At 36.5% G+C, this 18,295-nt stretch overlaps 1 protein-coding gene across 1 annotated transcript in view; it reads right to left on the bottom strand.

Moving 5' to 3' along the window:
- Window positions 1–5,509, bottom strand: part of P130cas (Serine_rich_CAS and FAT-like_CAS_C domain-containing protein p130CAS) — a 131,611-nt gene extending 126,102 nt beyond the window's left edge. Inside the window, exon 1 of the mRNA XM_076894546.1 lies at window positions 5,141–5,509. Coding sequence (XP_076750661.1) covers window positions 5,141–5,185 — 45 coding nt within the window. The 5' untranslated portion in view covers window positions 5,186–5,509. The remainder of the gene's footprint in view (window positions 1–5,140) is intronic.
- Between the last annotated feature and the right edge of the window lie 12,786 nt (window positions 5,510–18,295).

Raw genomic sequence — 18,295 nt, 5'->3', positions numbered from 1 at the left:
ATCGATACGTTTCCGTAACAAACGGCAACGAACGTGTGCGCCAATGTATCTCTCTTAGCTACAGGTTCGCCGCTGTTTTATAGAGCAATTAACTTTGGAACCGGAAATAGAATAGCAACAGTTTTCTGCCGAGTTGAGGGACGGTTCCTCTGAAATGCGAAACGGTGCTCCAAAAGTGGACGGTGATTCAGTGAAAAGAAGTCTCTTTCATTGTCCCGCGGTGTTGGCGGAAAGTAAGGAGACGCGTTTAAGGCGGTTATTTAAATATCAAGCATGAGAAAACCGCTTTGTACTTGACGTAATAATAGCATTTCACCGAGTCGAGTTTCACGGTTCAAAGTCTTCTTTGTTAATGGAAAAGTTGGAATAAATGGTTCTCCCGCTATTGAAAGTCGTGCACGTTTTTTCGTGAAAATAAATCGAGTTTAATTTCATGATCACGACGTAATTTAGCGTAATTTCGATTACTGCAGAATCGTGGAATCTCTTGGGAACGATATTTTCTATTCCAATTTTCTATTCCAACAACCATTCTAACAACTATATTATATAAAAAATAAAAATGAAGACCACTTTACGTTTATCATCCGATATTGAGGTCAATACAGGTAATTAACTAGCTCGATTGAATATTTAACGACACTGAAGGTATTTCAACGATTTCCACCGATTTACGTATTAATAACGAAGTAAGATAAATGGGTCTCATTAATGTTAGCTAAAAACATTCGTGTCCCCGTTCGGAAATGCGTAACGTTACAAAATTTTTAGCTACATAGTTAGAATTGTTGAAGCGTGTCGAACTGGTAATAATTGAAGCTTATAGAACGGATAGTCAAGTACGCTGCGATTACAACATTAATTCGAGGTATTACATCGCGCGAGTGTCTGTTATGGAAATCACGATTATGTTTTACATAGATCGCAACGTCATTCAAACATCCTTTTACACGCGGACTGGATCAGTGGATATAGGCCATCTTAACATTTCGACACCCGGATAAACGACACAAAGCGAACCTGTTTTAAATGAATTCAATGGACGAACATGACACGACAAATAAAGAACATTATTTCATCCTTTCTTCCTGTAAGACGAGTCATTTTTACAAACAATTAATATCTACTTTTCTCGAAACAAAGATTGCTCATTTTTCTTTTTTTTAAATCAATTTTCTCTCCATAATGGCTTTAATTTATAATCGATAAATATTAAAAGAATATTACGTTCTGATAAATTTTTATTAATACAGCTTCTGTTATTAAGTCATAATTTTATATACCTATTAGAAACCTATTAACACGGTAATTAATTCCATAAAATTGTTCCTGATAATAGAATTCCAGCAAATTGTTCGGAAATGCAGTAATTTTTGTCGAAACAAATTCCCTGCATATAAAAATTACGCCGACCAAGCAAATAAACCAGTTAAAACTCATTTTCCGCTGTTCAAAAATAATACCTACACTCCGAAACTAGAGGGAATAAAAGAACCATTATTATATTTCTCGATCGTTCATTAATCAATTTTTTAAAACAACATCGAATAAGTTTTAACGGAAAGCCAGCACAGCTTTTTAAACAGTACGAATCGACTATTCCAATACAATTTTAAATGCCTTTATCACAACAATCGATAATAAAAATTTGTCTATTCGAAGGAAAACCTCGTTTATATTAAAGAAAAAAAAAAAAAAAACTGTACGATGCAATATAAAACAGTATAACACATGCACTACTTATACATACGAATAACGTATTTACGTGAGATAGCATTGAAGCAGCGTAGAGCGTGGTGTGCGGTAAAAATGATCTCGGGGGACGATTTTGCTCCAAAAAGCACGAATCGTCTTCAGGGACGTGCAGAACGAGCAACGTGCCGGCGACTTTTCAGACAATCGATAAGAGCGCGCCTTCAAGAATTCTCTGTCCGCGTACGTCACGCACCTTTCCACGAACGATAAACCTGAAACGAGCACGGCGTTCGACTTCGACGAAATCCGCGACAGCGTGAATCGCCGTCGTGAGCCAACACGGCGGTGGGTGCGCTCCGAGTCACCGTCAGTACCCGGAAATTTCGATGAGACCGGAGAAAGGCGCCACTTCCGGTCCCATTTAGGAAAATTGATGATTATCCGACGACTCGTCAGAGGCTTCACTCGCATACATATGTGGATGTAACTCAATTGGCCGGAAATTTTTCATACGGGCTTTACATTCTGAGTTGATCGGAATTGTCATTTTTAGGTTTCACAGAAATTTTACTAAACATCAATCAAATCATTATTAATACTCCTTTTCAACTGTTTTATAATATTTTTATTCAGTGCATTATTACTTATATTTATTATTTAAAAGGAGAATAGTAACCGTATCAAACATTGCCTCATTTGACATTCGAGGCAAAATTTGTCTGCAGTTTATCGCTTCAGAGGTATTTTGAATCGTTGAAATCGAAAATCGCGATGCTTTTTTCATGAAAAATGAAACTTGAATCGTAAACAATTTTGTTGTCCAAATACTACGCTTTATGTCTGTACTCTTTTATATTTGACTTCTACTGATTGATTTCAATAAATACAATTGTCATCTCAAAATTTAAAATACGTTAAAAATAGTGGAAGTCTCGTAACTATAAAATATTTGTCAGACAGTTGGTGTCCGAAATTTTGCGGATGATACTTTAGCGAAACGTTTCAATCTGCAGAAATTGCCGTTCTAGAATCGTACAAGGTCCGCTTTATTATCTCGAGCCTCGCGAGCAAGTGTATAACAAGAATGATCGATTCCAATTCAGCCAATGAACGCGAATTGCAGTGATTACTGGCTACAATAGCGTTTTTCTAATTGATCCAGAATCAATAGAACGCTAAAGTGTGCTAGTGGTGCGATGCTATCTAATTGTTCATCGAATTAACGATACCAACATATGTGGTTGCGGCTGCATCAAAATATCTGATCATTAGGTTCGACTGATTGGAGATATTCTATGCTTTGGATTATAGTGGTAAAATAAATGTACCTGTTGATAGACACGAGGTATCGTAACAGTATCATACAGTAATTATCGCATAACGTGTGCGAAAAATTGCTGTTTGTTAGCAAGAATATTATGAAAACTACTACATTTTTTATAGTGGTTTGGATAATCGAGGATTTGCAACGATCAACGTAAAACATAAGAACTGAATTGAAGAATAACAACTATTATCTTGCATTTATGACTGAAAAGAGTGAAACGTATCTATTGGTGAGAATAATTAATAATATCATTTGCATTACTACTGCAATACTGTTACGATGATTGAATAACAAGAGTAGACAATAATTTACTGAATAAAAATATTACAAAACAATTAAAAACGAGTAATATTTATGGTATATTGAAAAATTAATTTTCAATTTCAAGAAAGGGTAAACATTTATAAGTTCCTACTGTGCTCATTTTATTTAATCAAACAGGACGCCTTAGATAACTTTGTTGCGGGTAAAAGGTGAGAGATAACTGCCTTTTCTTTCTTTAATACTCTTCAAGTGGGATTTACACATCGCCATGTAACACAGTACACAGAACTATTATTTACTCGATGCCATTCACTATCTTTTCATCTTGTTGCTGTTATTTAAAATGCGTATTTACATTTACGACCGATTCAAGCAGGTACTGTTAAAGGCATAAAAACTTGCTCTTTAAACCACCAAGGCTTTCCGATCGTTTTAACCGTTCATGTAAATCGTATTTGCCCAAGAACGAGATTGTAAAAATCGAGTTTCATTCTAGGAGAAAGATTATGGTAATTCAAGTTTTTAACAAAGTCAGAATAAAAGTTAGTCGTATGAATAACACATAGAATACGTACAAAATACAATAAACAAAAATGTACACGATGGTAAACGTTCGATAAAAATATTTTTATTACGTCACAACAGAAATGCAACTTTTTAATATATTTAATATATATATATATATAATAACGAGAAAATAACGTTTCGGTACTCTAGTTTTCTCCTTTGCGTAGTTCCCTAGAAAAAGTTCGGGCAATAAGGTATCGTCTTATTCCGTTCAAGTTCACTAGCCATTCTAATCGCATATAATCCAGCAGCGCGCCGTTTAACCTCGACTTAGATTACAACGAGTCGCAACAAACGGAATTCAAAGTATATTTTATCACATAAATGCGATCCTCCGTGAGCCAAGAAAGTGGAAACCCGTTTACGACACGTCTATGCGCGATACAAAATATACACGGCGGAATAGCGCGTTCGAAATGATCAACTGGAATTCGATCAATCGACACGCGTGATATTATCGATCGACTAACCTGTCATCCGGTACTAATTAACTCGGACGTTTATTACGTCGGGAGGAACCATAGACGCGAGCGTGGTAATGTATTGACACAACGCGATGCGACGTAAGGAACTTTCTGTTCCCACAAGCCGATGTTCCTCAACGAGCAACTACGACCGCAAATATTTGTCTTTTCCACGCCATCTTGACAGCCGCGCTGGCCCGACACTCGAATAGTACTGTTATAACGAGCACCGGTAATGCCGATAATTCTAAACAGCTCCCATTCGTTTTATTAACATCCTAACGGACGTCCGTATTTTTCAAAGAATCGTCAACTGTTATGCAACAATCGTCTTACTCGCGTTTCGCAAATTCCGTAACGCAGAGACACGCAAGGCTATCCCGAGGAAGAATCTCGCAATCGGTATTTGGCGGTTACCACTACTCTGAACTTGTCACGTTTTAACGAATCGATAGAATCGATCGCTCGCGTCTCGTGCTCGGTATCACCGTGTGTTAATGTACATATACGCGAAAGGTTCGATAAAAAGTGACGAGTCACGCAAAAGGCGTACCACAATTTCTCCACGGTGACGAAACGAGTTTACGTTACGACACGAGAAAGAAAAGGCGAAACGAAAGGACGAAATAAGGTTAAAATTTGTTCGAGCAAGGGATTCCTAGAAGTCAGAAACGATACGCTCGCGTGTCGTACAAACGAAACACCCGTGTTTTTCCATCCCGTGAATAAACACGTTGACCGTATTGAAAGAAGCGGACTTTCAGGTTGAAGGTTACTACGCCGGAACGAGTAATACATGGTATACTCGAATCGTATCACCTACCTGATTTAGAGTGGTAGGAATGATGTCAGGAGTTTGTGGTAGCATTTTCCCGGTAATCTGTGATTAACTGCCCCTCGAGTCAAAACGATCCTGCACCACACGGGATCGGTAGCATAATATCCTGACGAGAGAACGATAGAAAACACCTTGACAGGATACACACAAGGATCGATCACGAGCGACTCGGCACCAAACGTTTATCACTGACCAATTTTCTTGACGCACAATTTATTTGCCACTCGACAGTTTTTACGATACCTTTAGATAAACCGATCGTTTTAGTGTCCGTAATTAATGAAAATACGATTGATTTTTTCCGCGACGAAAATTAACGAACAAGGAAAAGGGACGCTCCCTCTCACCACGAGGTCATGCGCGAGACTGACGGGTCCGGGCGGTGTAGCTAAGCCCGAGCGTAACCGAGCAACGACGGAAACGGTCGAACACCTATCATCCCCTGAATACGCGGGCACGCCAATGGTATTTCAGAAATTTAATCGGTATCGACTACCGATAGAGGAATTGTCATGAATATTATCGATTCAATTCATAGCTAAAGTTAATGCCAATAAGCTTTCATTTTCAGAATTTAAAAATCTGTTATGTTTATGAAAATCTTTCTCTGTTTTCGATTTGAAGAGAATTTAGCTGTGTCAATAGTTTGGAAATTTTTAAACGATGCCATGATGTTTTGATGGCATAAACTCATAATATATGGAACGTTAAAGCATATTTAAAATTGAATACGTATTCGTAAAAAATGTTTTCTGTTTTTCCTTCGAAGTGTTGTAATTTTATCTATCGTGTATTTGGTAATTAAAAAATTTATAATGTAAAATGAAAAATGGTGAATTCAAAGTATCTCAGGTTTTATTTTAATTATATTTTCTTAGATTATAGATATTTTTGAGTTATTAGGAATTCTTATTCTACTCATTATTTGATTAAAATATCAATTTGAAAACAAACATTTAAATCTGTATTAATATAAATTATATTTCGAACAAATAGATTACGCATAAAATAAGTCAAATAATTGATGTTTATTCTCCTTGTAGTTCTAATTTCTTCAACAGAATCTACGTTATCAAAAGTTATTAGTATCAATTATGACAAACAATGTAATTTTAAGTAAAATTGTATAGAATGCGGATTACCTTTTTTCTATTATACATTACTATGTATATAATGATTAAATGAATTAGTCAATTCAAAAACCAATAATAAGTTCACATCTACTCAAACAATTCATATTATTGATTTTATCAAGAAAAAAGGAAACATTATAATATTTCTCTCTCATTCTTGCTCTCAAATATCTCAAATCTGTCTTTCTAATAATAATTCCTTACAGCGCAGTTGTATTTCTTTTTAATTCTTTACATAAAGCAAGTATCTGCTAATTGGCTGTCAGATACCGTAATTAATCATAGCAAAGAGTCATTTTTTGCAGGACATGCATCCATTGTGTAAGACGAGACTCAAGAGTACTTCAGTAATTATCCGGTTATCGAGGCTCTACTATACTACTCGATCCTTCCAACCCCATACTAAATGCTACCTCATTTTAAATTTGAGAATTTATTTCTTAAACACGATTGACAACTTCTACAAAATTATAAATTATCCTGTTATTGATAAAATTGAATTGATACTGCATAAAAATATAATTAAAAATTTCATATTAGAAACGGATGTCTGTAGCAGAAAAACAATTGGCAGATGTTATATTTCAAGTATAATTACCACGTTTCTACATTAAAAGAAGTAACTTACAATTTTCAATAAAAGTTATAAATACTATTAAAAATATAAACCTCCAAGTTAAAAGTGGAACAGCCTTCATTTTATACATCTTCCACAGTTCCGTAACACTTCACAAGGACAAAGAATTGTGTCACTTGGTTATCATATCATAGAACGAACATTTAACGGAGTTTCTCCGAAAATATGCGAAATTGCAAATTAAAACTTGTCCGGCGCACTGCTCCAAAGTCGCTACTGTGCACGGGGAGAGTAAGCGTTCTACGAAATACGACTTCATTACGACAGGTAAAGGGGCGGCAGGGGTAGGCTGGTCCCCCATCAGGAGCTCGTTTGTATTCACTCTGTAATGGTTGCCTCGCAGGACGAATAATAGTCGTATCTAAAGAGTCGCCTTGCAAACGACAAATTCCTTTCTCTCCGAGCCGCTTCGACCATACTTGGAATTTAAACGCCGCGTCCGCGGGACGAACCTTTGAAATTCGCGGAAACCTCGTTGAAAGATCAAACACTCTGGCTGACATTACGAGGGTTTCTACGTGAAAGCGGCGGAATCGGGTACAGTGGAAGGACGAGCGTGAAACAGGACGTCGATTCCGACGAAACAAAAAGGGTTCGGTTAAAAATATCGATTACGTCGGCTGGACTCCTCGAGAATGAAGGCCATTACATCGTTCTTCCACTCAATCGCACGCAGAAGAACGTACAGATTGTTAGAATTATTCTTACAAATGTAGATTCATTTATATTCAATCATTTTCTTCTATTCTCTTTCGTTTATTACATGAATTAAAATTGCATTCAAACAATTTTTCAATGTATACAACTTTATTTTAAATCCCTGGACACTTAATAAAATTTGGATGCAGATAATTTTACGCTATGAAAAAATTAATAATCATAATTTACATAATTCGTCAAACTGTTGCAAACGTTTCTTCAAATTATACATCTACCTATATTTTTAATTTAAGATTTTATTGCAAAATAACTGAATATAGCAAACAATTGGTTACTTTTAACAGGACGACGACAATAATTTATTTTTATTCAGTGTATATATTTTTGAACATTGTTTTTACGCTAACTGATTAAAAGTCTGGAAACCTTTTTAAATCCCACTGTATATGTTTAAAGTACGATAACAAGATGAAGGTTACATCACGAGGCATGAGTCAGACGTGTAATTTTCACTGGTACCGACCAGTACCGGTAATCGCTGTCATAGAATGAGTCCTTTATCATAATTAACGAGTATCGAGAATGAATATAGATTTTCAACTTTCACTTGCTGCCTCATTTTTGTATTGGTTACTGTAATTCAATCTCTAAAATTAACTTGACTAACATTCCCAATATGCTATTAATGGCTTTTAACAATCTTAAGCTATTCGTGCGTCATACTACAAAAATTTGTCATAGCTACATGTTACAACAGCGAACGGTATAACGTATGGCGTATGTATTTACAATGACAGATACCCTAGTACTTGCAAAAATTATAGAAATTAAAAATTCAATAATAATAAGCGAGGAACGTAATATCTTTGATATTTCTTTCGTTTGACATCTGACTAGTTTTTATTCAGAACATAAATTCAATTAACAATTGAAAAAGATTTATTTTACATGCATCCCTTTCCTTTGCATAATTAAACGCGAATTTTAAATTCCGTGCGTCTTGATGAAAATATACCCATACTTCCAGTAATAAATAATTATTAAGCTTCATTACCTCATAAAATATATGCAATAGCCACGATGCAATATTAATAAGTGATGTAAAAAATGCATCAGCTAATCAAACGCAATTCTTAAGCTACATTTTCATGTGACAGTAAATATCACGATTTTTATCTGCCACGACCCCATCAAATATCTTTATGATACCCAGCGGGGCATAAAAATCGTGACTTTCACCCTCGTGACTTTTACGTTTACGTTTACGTTTTACGACGCTAAAAATCACGATTTTATTTTTACTCTACAATCTCATTTTAATCAATACTCGTAAAGAGATATAAAATGCGGCGAGCTCACCGCACGCGTGTTCCTTTCTACGCGCTCGATATCGACGATAAGTAACAAATCGTAAGTCGCTCCGTTTCACCATATACACCCCCTCTACCATTAACAAACAATCGGTTCCCAGTGCTCGATTTTACGTAACCGAGACAAAAGGCAAATTAATTACAGAATCTGCTCGCATCGATACGAGTCCCGCTTCCTACTGACTTTCTATGACCTACATTTTATCCGCGATGCGACGGCGAGAACGGCGTTATCGACGAGTCAACGACTTCCGGATTAATTCGTCGTCAAATACCCGAGATGAGTGGACCAGCGAAGGGGCGAGTTTTGGGGCACGAACAGCTAGGATTCGTTTCGCGACTAATTCCAATATCTCATTTGCGTTTACGTACACGGGTAGAGAGTTCGTAATAACGGCAGATGCAGCGATCAGTCGATGCATCCACGGAAGAGCTGGCGCCGCGAAAGCTCTAGAAGGCTATCCATAAAACATTGCTCGCTCGAACGAACCGAAGAAAGAGAAAGGAGCGAGCCGTGAGATGGAAGAGCGAGATGAAAAGAGTAGCTCTGGACGGAGAGGAACGTTTATCCAAAGAGAGCTCGTTTACACGAAAGGTGTAACGAACAGACGTTGGAGCGGGAGGGAAGATGGATGAAAAAGCGGTCGAACGGTGACTGTTCGTGAGGACGATGAGCCTCCGCTTTAATCGACCGATCACGGAGTGCGGTGAATAAGTATTCTGATATCCAGTTTCGATCATAATTGAAGGACTCGGCGAATAAGGTTGCAAGTAGGGACTTTCGGTGAAATTGAGTTTAACGTTCATTTACCTGCATTTAGCAGTACCTGGGTACTGTGTGCTCTTTGTCCGTCGTGCATTTCGTTATTCACTGATAGCTCACAAAGTAAAATGAGATGCATTATGGAAGAGTTACTAATCTTAATATAATATCCATCTTACGCGCGGTTGTATTTATAAAAAAATAAAATATTATTTAAGAACGATTTATACGTACACAATTTTGACACAAATGTAAAGTTAGTTTTCTCATATATAAATAATTAATAATAATTCAAATATTGAAACGATTCGTTACTTCAAATTGTATTCTCTCATATTCATTTGAAATAAAATTTGCATTCATTGAACTAACTCGATCAAAAGAAAAGTCAAAGAGGATGCAAACAGGAACAAATTACACTTTTCTGCGCTGGCCGTGGCAATTTCAACTCGTTTCCTTTTAAAGTCGGCGACTCGACGATTTTTTGCTCGCGCCTCGCGCCGCGGAATAGACCGGCGAAGCCGCTCGATCTCCCGTGTCTTTCTCAAACGTCCATTCATAAAACATAGCCTCTTAAACGGAAACGAAGGGCAGACGGGCAGATCGGTGACAGGCTGGTGTGGAAAAAGGAAAACCGGGGCGGAAAATCAAAGAAACGTAGCGCGACGATAGCGAAAACGAAACGAAAATACGGTTCTCCGATGACGAAAAGCAAAAGGGGTTTTCAAGTTGTTCATTTCGTTTCGACGTCGATAAATGTTTAATTAAAAACAGTTGTGTGAATCAGAATATCGTTCACTTGCTATAACAGTGATACAACCGCGAGGTGAATCATTTCTTACTTATTGGCACGAAAATAATGATTTCAACAAATTTATAACTCTGATCGACGATATTATCTACACTTTGAAGTATATTTTAAATCGTGGCAGAGAATATTGACCACACTGCCGTTGCTTTCGCCAAAAGTAGCTTGTCTATATTTCATGCAATTTAAATAATTACATTTAAATAGAAAATTGATTACAGATAATGTTAATAACACGAAGAAAATACCCAAGAGAACGGACAGGAACGATTCTGGACGTGGAAGCTTGGCTTTAAAAGCAGGAAAAGGAGGCGCGGAGGAACATGCCACGCGAGTCGAACGTTGACCAACGTCAAGGTTCGTTAGCCGGTGAAATTATTTCATCTCCGATGACTCGTTCGAAATAACGATGGCAACAGCTATGCACGCTTCGAACCGCGCGCCATGGATCATATATAGGGGAACAGAATTAAGCACGAAAGGGCATGGGCAAAAAGGAGCCGAATGGTTCTACTTCGAACGGTTCCACTCTCTACTTTCTTGCCACGGTACATGCCCCGGCTCGCATTAATTCGTGCCACGTTTCTTTCATATAATTGATCCACATACCGATCCAAGTGCTTTTAGGCACGAGTGGTCTCTGCGCATTCGAGTGGACGTCTTCCTTTTTACTGCAACCCCCGCGCACGGGAATGAGCCAGCCTCGACCGCGCTACGATCCTGCACCCCTATGCTCTACATCGGCCCTGTCCAACCCAATGGTTTCACAGGCCACTGTGATCACGCGTACTTTAGGTAATACAAATACAAAATGAATAAAACTTTATTCTTATATTATGATTCAATATAATTAACTCTCGAGTCTATTTATATTTATGTTCGACATTGCGCGTCTTAGCCGGTTTTCTAAATTGGCATCAATTAATGAAGCACGTGACGAACTCTTTGTAAATTTTATCATCGAAAAAAATGTTTCACAGACATATGTGGATCCAAAAACACTTACACTTACGTTGAAATATCTCTCGGATGTAATATAAGCATTGTGGAAATTAATTTTTCATGTGGACGCAAAAATTTGTTTCATTTTATTGCTGCACTGTAACTTAGTTAACTCCATTTGCAGATTTTCAGGAAGAAAAGTTTCGATAGAAATATAAAATCGCGGCGGTCCACGTGTTGGTCAGGCCTGTTTTACATAGCTATTCGCGCAGCAAAAACATATTTCTATCGAGATAAACGGAGAGGCATCTAGGACAGTGTCTGGGATCGCTTGTAGTGCTATGATTTTCAACAGGTTAGAAAGAAATGGTTTTGACAAATGTACCAAACGGCCGAGTTTTTCTCCCCCTCACTTCGTGCTATTGCTTTGCCGTTCAAGTACTTCCTGGACTCAACTTTGTTCACACAAGATAACGTGCAAGAAGAATACACATGTTATACATATTGAAAATATGACACGCCTCATTAATATCTGTTCAAATCGTTGCAGACATCATTAAAGATGGCGATGGGTGCACCACCTTGCAATTTACATTAGCACTCAGAAATAGACACTTTGATTGACAAATTAAAAATATTTGATATAAAACGAAACATAAGAACGATACGTTTTATAATAGTATATTAAACAAAAAATAAATGATGATACTCGAAAAATTTGAAATATTTATACGACAGCTGTAGAAATCGTTTCTTAGAACGGATTTTCTTGAAATTTTTGTCTCGCGAAAACCGGTACACTTGCTACCATAATTTCGAGCAACAAGCATGTACAGTTACGAAAGAAAGTGGAAGATAATTCTAGGCCGTTTGGCAGTCACGCGATCTGAAGCCAGACGTTGCAGTCCTGGTAGTGCGAATCAATCTTATTGCTAGTCTCGTCTAGTCTGCTTCTGGTAAATGGAATTCCTGGAATTTTGTCAGAAGCGAATCCTGGGCTCAAAAGTATCCAGAGAACTCTGCGGAAATGTCCGTTTTCATTTATACTAAACGTTCCTTTTGCTTATTCGTGATATCGATCAGGCTTTGCATTTTGCAAAGAAGCAATTGGAGAAGTTTAATGTGTGACCGATTTCGAAGTAATATTATGTTCAATGAATTTTAACAATTCGATAATAGATTAATATTTTTATGATTGAAAGGTTGTTTTTTCTTTAAATTTTGTTTCAACACCTTTTCTATAATATTCTTTTGATATAAAATATAAGATCGACTAAATATAAAGTACATAACAAATATACAAATTGCCCGTACTACTATTAAAAATATATTACTGTGCAATAGTCTGTCAGAGCTGTATTACAGATTACCTAAATGCAATTAAATACCGTTACAAGCTGTTCTAAATGTACTGTTTCATGACATTGTACTTTAGACATTGCCTTCATATTATCTTAGTCATCATCGTTTTGTGTAATCCACATTATTAAAAAATGTAAGAACATTCTGAATAGAACCTTGGAACTTGGACATTGTAAAACACAATATATGAGATTATTTACAACGAGCGAAGAACGAAATGCAAGTCAAGAACGTGAACTTCTTTGATTATAAAACCGGAATGGTTAAGAATACCAAATGAGTTTTATAAAAAATTTCTCGAAAATCTGAGAAAACAAGTTCTTGTATGAAATACTATTAAATTAATTCCCGATTAAGTACCCAATTCAATATTTCTTAAAGTGTAACTGATAATATTGTACATTAAATAGAGAGAGAGGGACAAAATCTTTCTTTAATTTCATAGAAAAATGATAAAGAAAATAATTCATTTATACCTTTAAATTCTTCTATAAAATAATAATATAAAGTATTTTCTTAATAAGTCGTATAAGACTCGTGAGGTACAACTGATTAAGCACAGAGAATCGTATGTCACTCGGGAATCTAACCACACGTGTACCGTGTTACTGAATTTTATCCGTAGGTTCATCGAAAAAATTCACGAAACCAGAGTGGAATACCGATCGCGAAGGAGGAATGACGATGGAAATAGATCTAGCGCGTTTGCCTTGCAGATTCCTTCAGGTGCACCAAAATTACATTTACTGGTAGAAGCATCCCGAACGGATATAGCATCGATTATCCCTGGTTTGTCGCATCGCTGGACGAACTCTGCTCGCCCCGCGAGGATGAAAAAGGCACACGTACCTTCAATTATGCAAATTAACAACGGACGTGTAACGAAGTCATCTTTTACATATGTATGACGGAATACACGAATGGAAGAAAGTGAAGCCCGACGTCAGACAAAGAAAAACTCGGCTAATTACAGATTCAATCTTTTCATCAAGCAAACGCGAGGGTAACATAGTTTTCGGGTGGTGGCACTAATCATTTCACAAACCAAGGGAAAATTATATGGCAACATTTGGAAAATTATTCGAATCGAATTGATTAAAACGATAAGAGTTTGTATACTTTCGTAGAATAAAAGGGATCAGATTTTTTAACAACTAAGAGAACCCACGTGTATTTCATATGGTAATACTTTATACATTTACTTTATAGAGTGCTAAATATCCTAACCAATAATACAATTACTTCAAATTAACATCGAATTACTAATTGCTAGAATGTAACTTACTCCCTAAATGAAATATTCGAATAAATTACGATTTTCTACGCAGATGATCCCCGTACATAGCATGATACTTGCACGTGTAACGAGACATTCTGACAAAACACACACATTAATGTATTTTAATGTTTAACCTGTAATATATTATCTATGATTAATTGATCTATAAGTAAATTTGTGGAACCTAGTTCTGTTTCTTATACTATTTTCTATAATTTTCGTCTAACACGAGGATTATCTATAACGACTATACCAAATCTTCTCATTACCTGCGCGATAAGGTATTCCTTCTTGTATGAGAATTCTATTGTATAAACATCTCAAATACATCTACAATCGTATACAATTTTTCTAGCTATCCTCCACTTTGTCCTTCCATCGTGGGAAAAGAATACAAAGCATATATTTTCCGAGGTTGAAGCAGAATTAAACGATTCTAACAAGACACGCAACGGATAACCGTCTTTCCCACTGCGCATTTATTATAATTCCTTGCTGAATATTATATTTCAGAATAATAGCCCTAAACAGAAATAGGATGATGACTCGTACCGCAATTAATTCTCTTAAATTTGCTCTAAAAGTATCCACGTAATCAACCCTCTGTAATTTACCCTCAACTCGTTCCTATTTTTCATTTTTTTATTATTCAAACCTCTTTGTGTGTAACTTTTTGTTCCTTGATAAAACACAAAATGGAAGAATTCTTTTTTTTCCGTTCATTTTAAATCATCAGAAACTACCACAGTTTTCTTTCATGTCATAACTATTAGACGTGTGCTTGTACACAAAAACCATCCCTCTATAAAAAACTGATAAATAAGGCTGAATTTTGTTATTAAGGAATTCAAAAATTTTCGCTTATTATAAATATGTTATCTATTATTCGCTAATTAACTACCTATTGCGTTCAAGATTGGGCCATAAATTAATCGAATAAATAATCAAAGGTACCTTATATATATCAAACTACAGTTCGGTTAGATCGGTAGTATCATGTGATTTACATTTTATTATTATATCGTTCGATGTTATTCATATTTTTTTGAGGGTAATATGTAGTAGTACGTGTAATATCTATCAGTACTCTTCTATCTCGCTAAAATATTCTATCCGACAATTTTCAAATATTTAAAACTCTACACACTTTGCAGCTTTCGATGCCTAATCTTTTACTTATAATTACAAAAGACAGACAGACCGAATACAATTCAATTTTTATTGTGCGAGGCAAGAAAAGTTCTATAAAAAGATAACACTTATGAGAGACACTCTATAATTTTGATTATATACCTGATAAAACTAAAATCATCTATAGAATATATAGGATCAAGGCATGAGAATAGAAGCTAGAATTCTATCCAACGGAAACAAATATAATAATAAATAGTCACATGGAATATGAATCGATTCATGACTCAAAGTTATGCCTCTATAGTTGTCAAAGAACTGCAAAGGTGGTTTCACAACACGCGATAAACTGCGCGTTACAGTTTGCCCAATAAAGGGCACAAAGAGTATGTACTTTCACGCGTGTCCATTATTGCGGTGGCGAGGCCATTGAAGACCTGTTCCGCGACGCTTAAAAATAGACGCTAATGGTTTTCGCGTTAAAGCTCGCCACTCTCTTAATTATTAACACTCCGTAACAATGCTCGTAATAAAGCACGTTCGTTTGTATGCACGCCGTTCGCCGTGTGTTGCGGCGAAATGTCCTGGAGGAATTGTTAGGGAGCGGTTGAAACGAGTTTAAATTTAAACCCCGACGCCTGGAACGTCTCGTTTCGCGCGGGTTTCAGCAACGCCGCTGCTGAATTCTCCGGCGAATCTTTTCGGCAACTAATAATAGTATCCGGACGTTTATGAAGTGTTTTTCTTTCTTTCGATTCTTAAATGTCGGTCTGTTCGTTTTAACGTGTCATTTCATGTTTCTTGCATTGTGTTCCGTTGCATAGCCTGCTTACTGATTGTTGTGAGAACTACGGTCGGTTGAGTAAAACATGGCCGAAGACCATTACAGAGAATAATTTGAAATAATTTAGCTCTTCAGATTTAATCTTCTAATTTTACTTTTTTTTTTTATTTCATACAGTACAGCTAAATAGAAATAACTTCCACTTTGAAGAATAATTTATAATTAGTAGTATTACAGTTGAAAGACTGTATTCTCCGATATCTCTCTGTCTATGAAATTACGACAATTGTTTCTTTTTACACTTAGTCTCATTGAACATTTCAAGGTTGATTTTAAGCTCGATTTTGATTATTCTATTTTAATAATTACAAAAAAAATATATAGTTAATAAGATGCTACAAGTGAAATGCATTTGTAAAACTTAAAGAAAGCCAGTTTCTTGTTGAAGTTACAGTAGTTACTCGCTTACTGCATTCGTTATTTGTTCATTGCATGCTTCATTCGTTGCAAAAGCTTTGACTGTTGCTTGGAATTCGGTTTTCATCCAACGAGTAAGCAACTACTTTATGAAGTTATTATTATTATGTTTTTACAGCTATTCCATATTAATTGAACATGCAATAGATGTAGCAACTTTGTTCTACGAAACCAAAACCTTATTTTACAAAGACGAGTTTCACAAAAACGGACATAACACTGCACTCCTTCAAAAAGAAAAAAAATAGTACATTTGAGAGAAGCAATTTCCTAATTATTTAATAAATTATTGACCAAACATATTTGACAATAGGATAAAAAATAGACTGTACAGCATTTAGCGAAATTTTCGAATATCATAATGATTTTTAAACATTTATCACAATTAATCAAATTTTCTAATACTATATATGTACACCAACGCTCGTAAATATTAGAACACTGGGAGCTTTTAATAAAATTTCGCTATTTTCGTAGCTTAAGAATTGTTAATTACTTTAATGTTAAAGTGTAATGCAAGTAACGTTAGATGCTTAATATTAATTGTACGCTGTAAGATTGAGAAAATCGGTAATTTTATTATTTAAATTATTAAATAATATGTTCATATCAAGATTCTTGAGGATTTCATGGCCTAGATTCTTGTTGAGATCGAGGCTTCTGAGTGTAATTAAACTGATACATCCGTTTAACCCCTAACGAGGCCAACTGCAATACTGGTGAAGCATTTAAAATCTATTCCTACTGGACACGACCTACATCCGGAAGACTCGATTCTTATATTCGTCCAATAATTTCTCTACTTTTAATAAGAACTTTAATCTATCCTATAGATATACCTTGGAACAAAGATAAATTCAACATTTAATTCTTTCTCTAAACTTAAATACAAGTACGACCAATATTCTAACACTTATGAGCGAGAGTGTAGCTGCTACAGGATAAGTCATTTAACCGTACCAGCTAAATTTATTGGCAGACTATTTGTTGCATTAAGGAATCAATTTGAAGAAATGTTGTCCGACATCAAGCGCAACGTACAATGTAACAAACAGCTCGAAACACTTTGTATGCAACGAATAGGTAACGAGCAAAGGTAGATGGCACGGTTAATTGACTAACCCCGTGTATAAATTATGGGACGGATGGCAACCCCGTATCGAACGAACGGGCGCTTAATCCACTGATCAAACTAATTCTCCCCACGCGTGCCTCGCCGTGTCGATCAATCGGGAAGAGCAACGTTATCCACTCTGTTCCCGAGCCGAGCGGAGCTGCCCACCGCCCGAGGTGCTCCGAAACGAATTGGAGGTTGCCGAACGAACGGCCAGGGAAATATTCCCGTTCATGAATAAATCGCCGATGGCAAGGCCACAACTAACGGCCGCCAGTCTGGCGTCGATATCCCTGCTGCCGTTTTCCACGCGCACGTCGAACGATCGACGATCCGTGTTCCGCCTCCTCTTTCGATCTCCTCTTAATCTTCGTCGCTGGCTGGATCCAACAAGGAACCAAGTAACTCGCCTTTACGACACCTTTCGAGACCGCGATCACAATCGACGCAAAAAGTAAAAGAAAGCAGCGTGCCCTCGAGTGCTCGAGAAACCTGCGTTTCATGAGCGGATCGTCATAAAAGTGATCACTACTCGAATCGGTGGTTAATTAATTCGACCCGCGGCGGGTACTTACGTTTGCCGCTTCCGCTTTGATGAACCGTCGTGATAAGCCACAAAGTGGGCTTTAATGCGATTATACGACATCGACGGTTGATGCTTTCATGGCCACGATTAAAAT

Source organism: Xylocopa sonorina, chromosome 4, assembly GCF_050948175.1.
Source record: "Xylocopa sonorina isolate GNS202 chromosome 4, iyXylSono1_principal, whole genome shotgun sequence".
Taxonomy (NCBI): domain Eukaryota; kingdom Metazoa; phylum Arthropoda; class Insecta; order Hymenoptera; family Apidae; genus Xylocopa; species Xylocopa sonorina.
The sequence above is the reverse complement of the archived record's forward strand: the minus strand, read 5'-3'. Positions and strand labels throughout refer to the sequence as shown.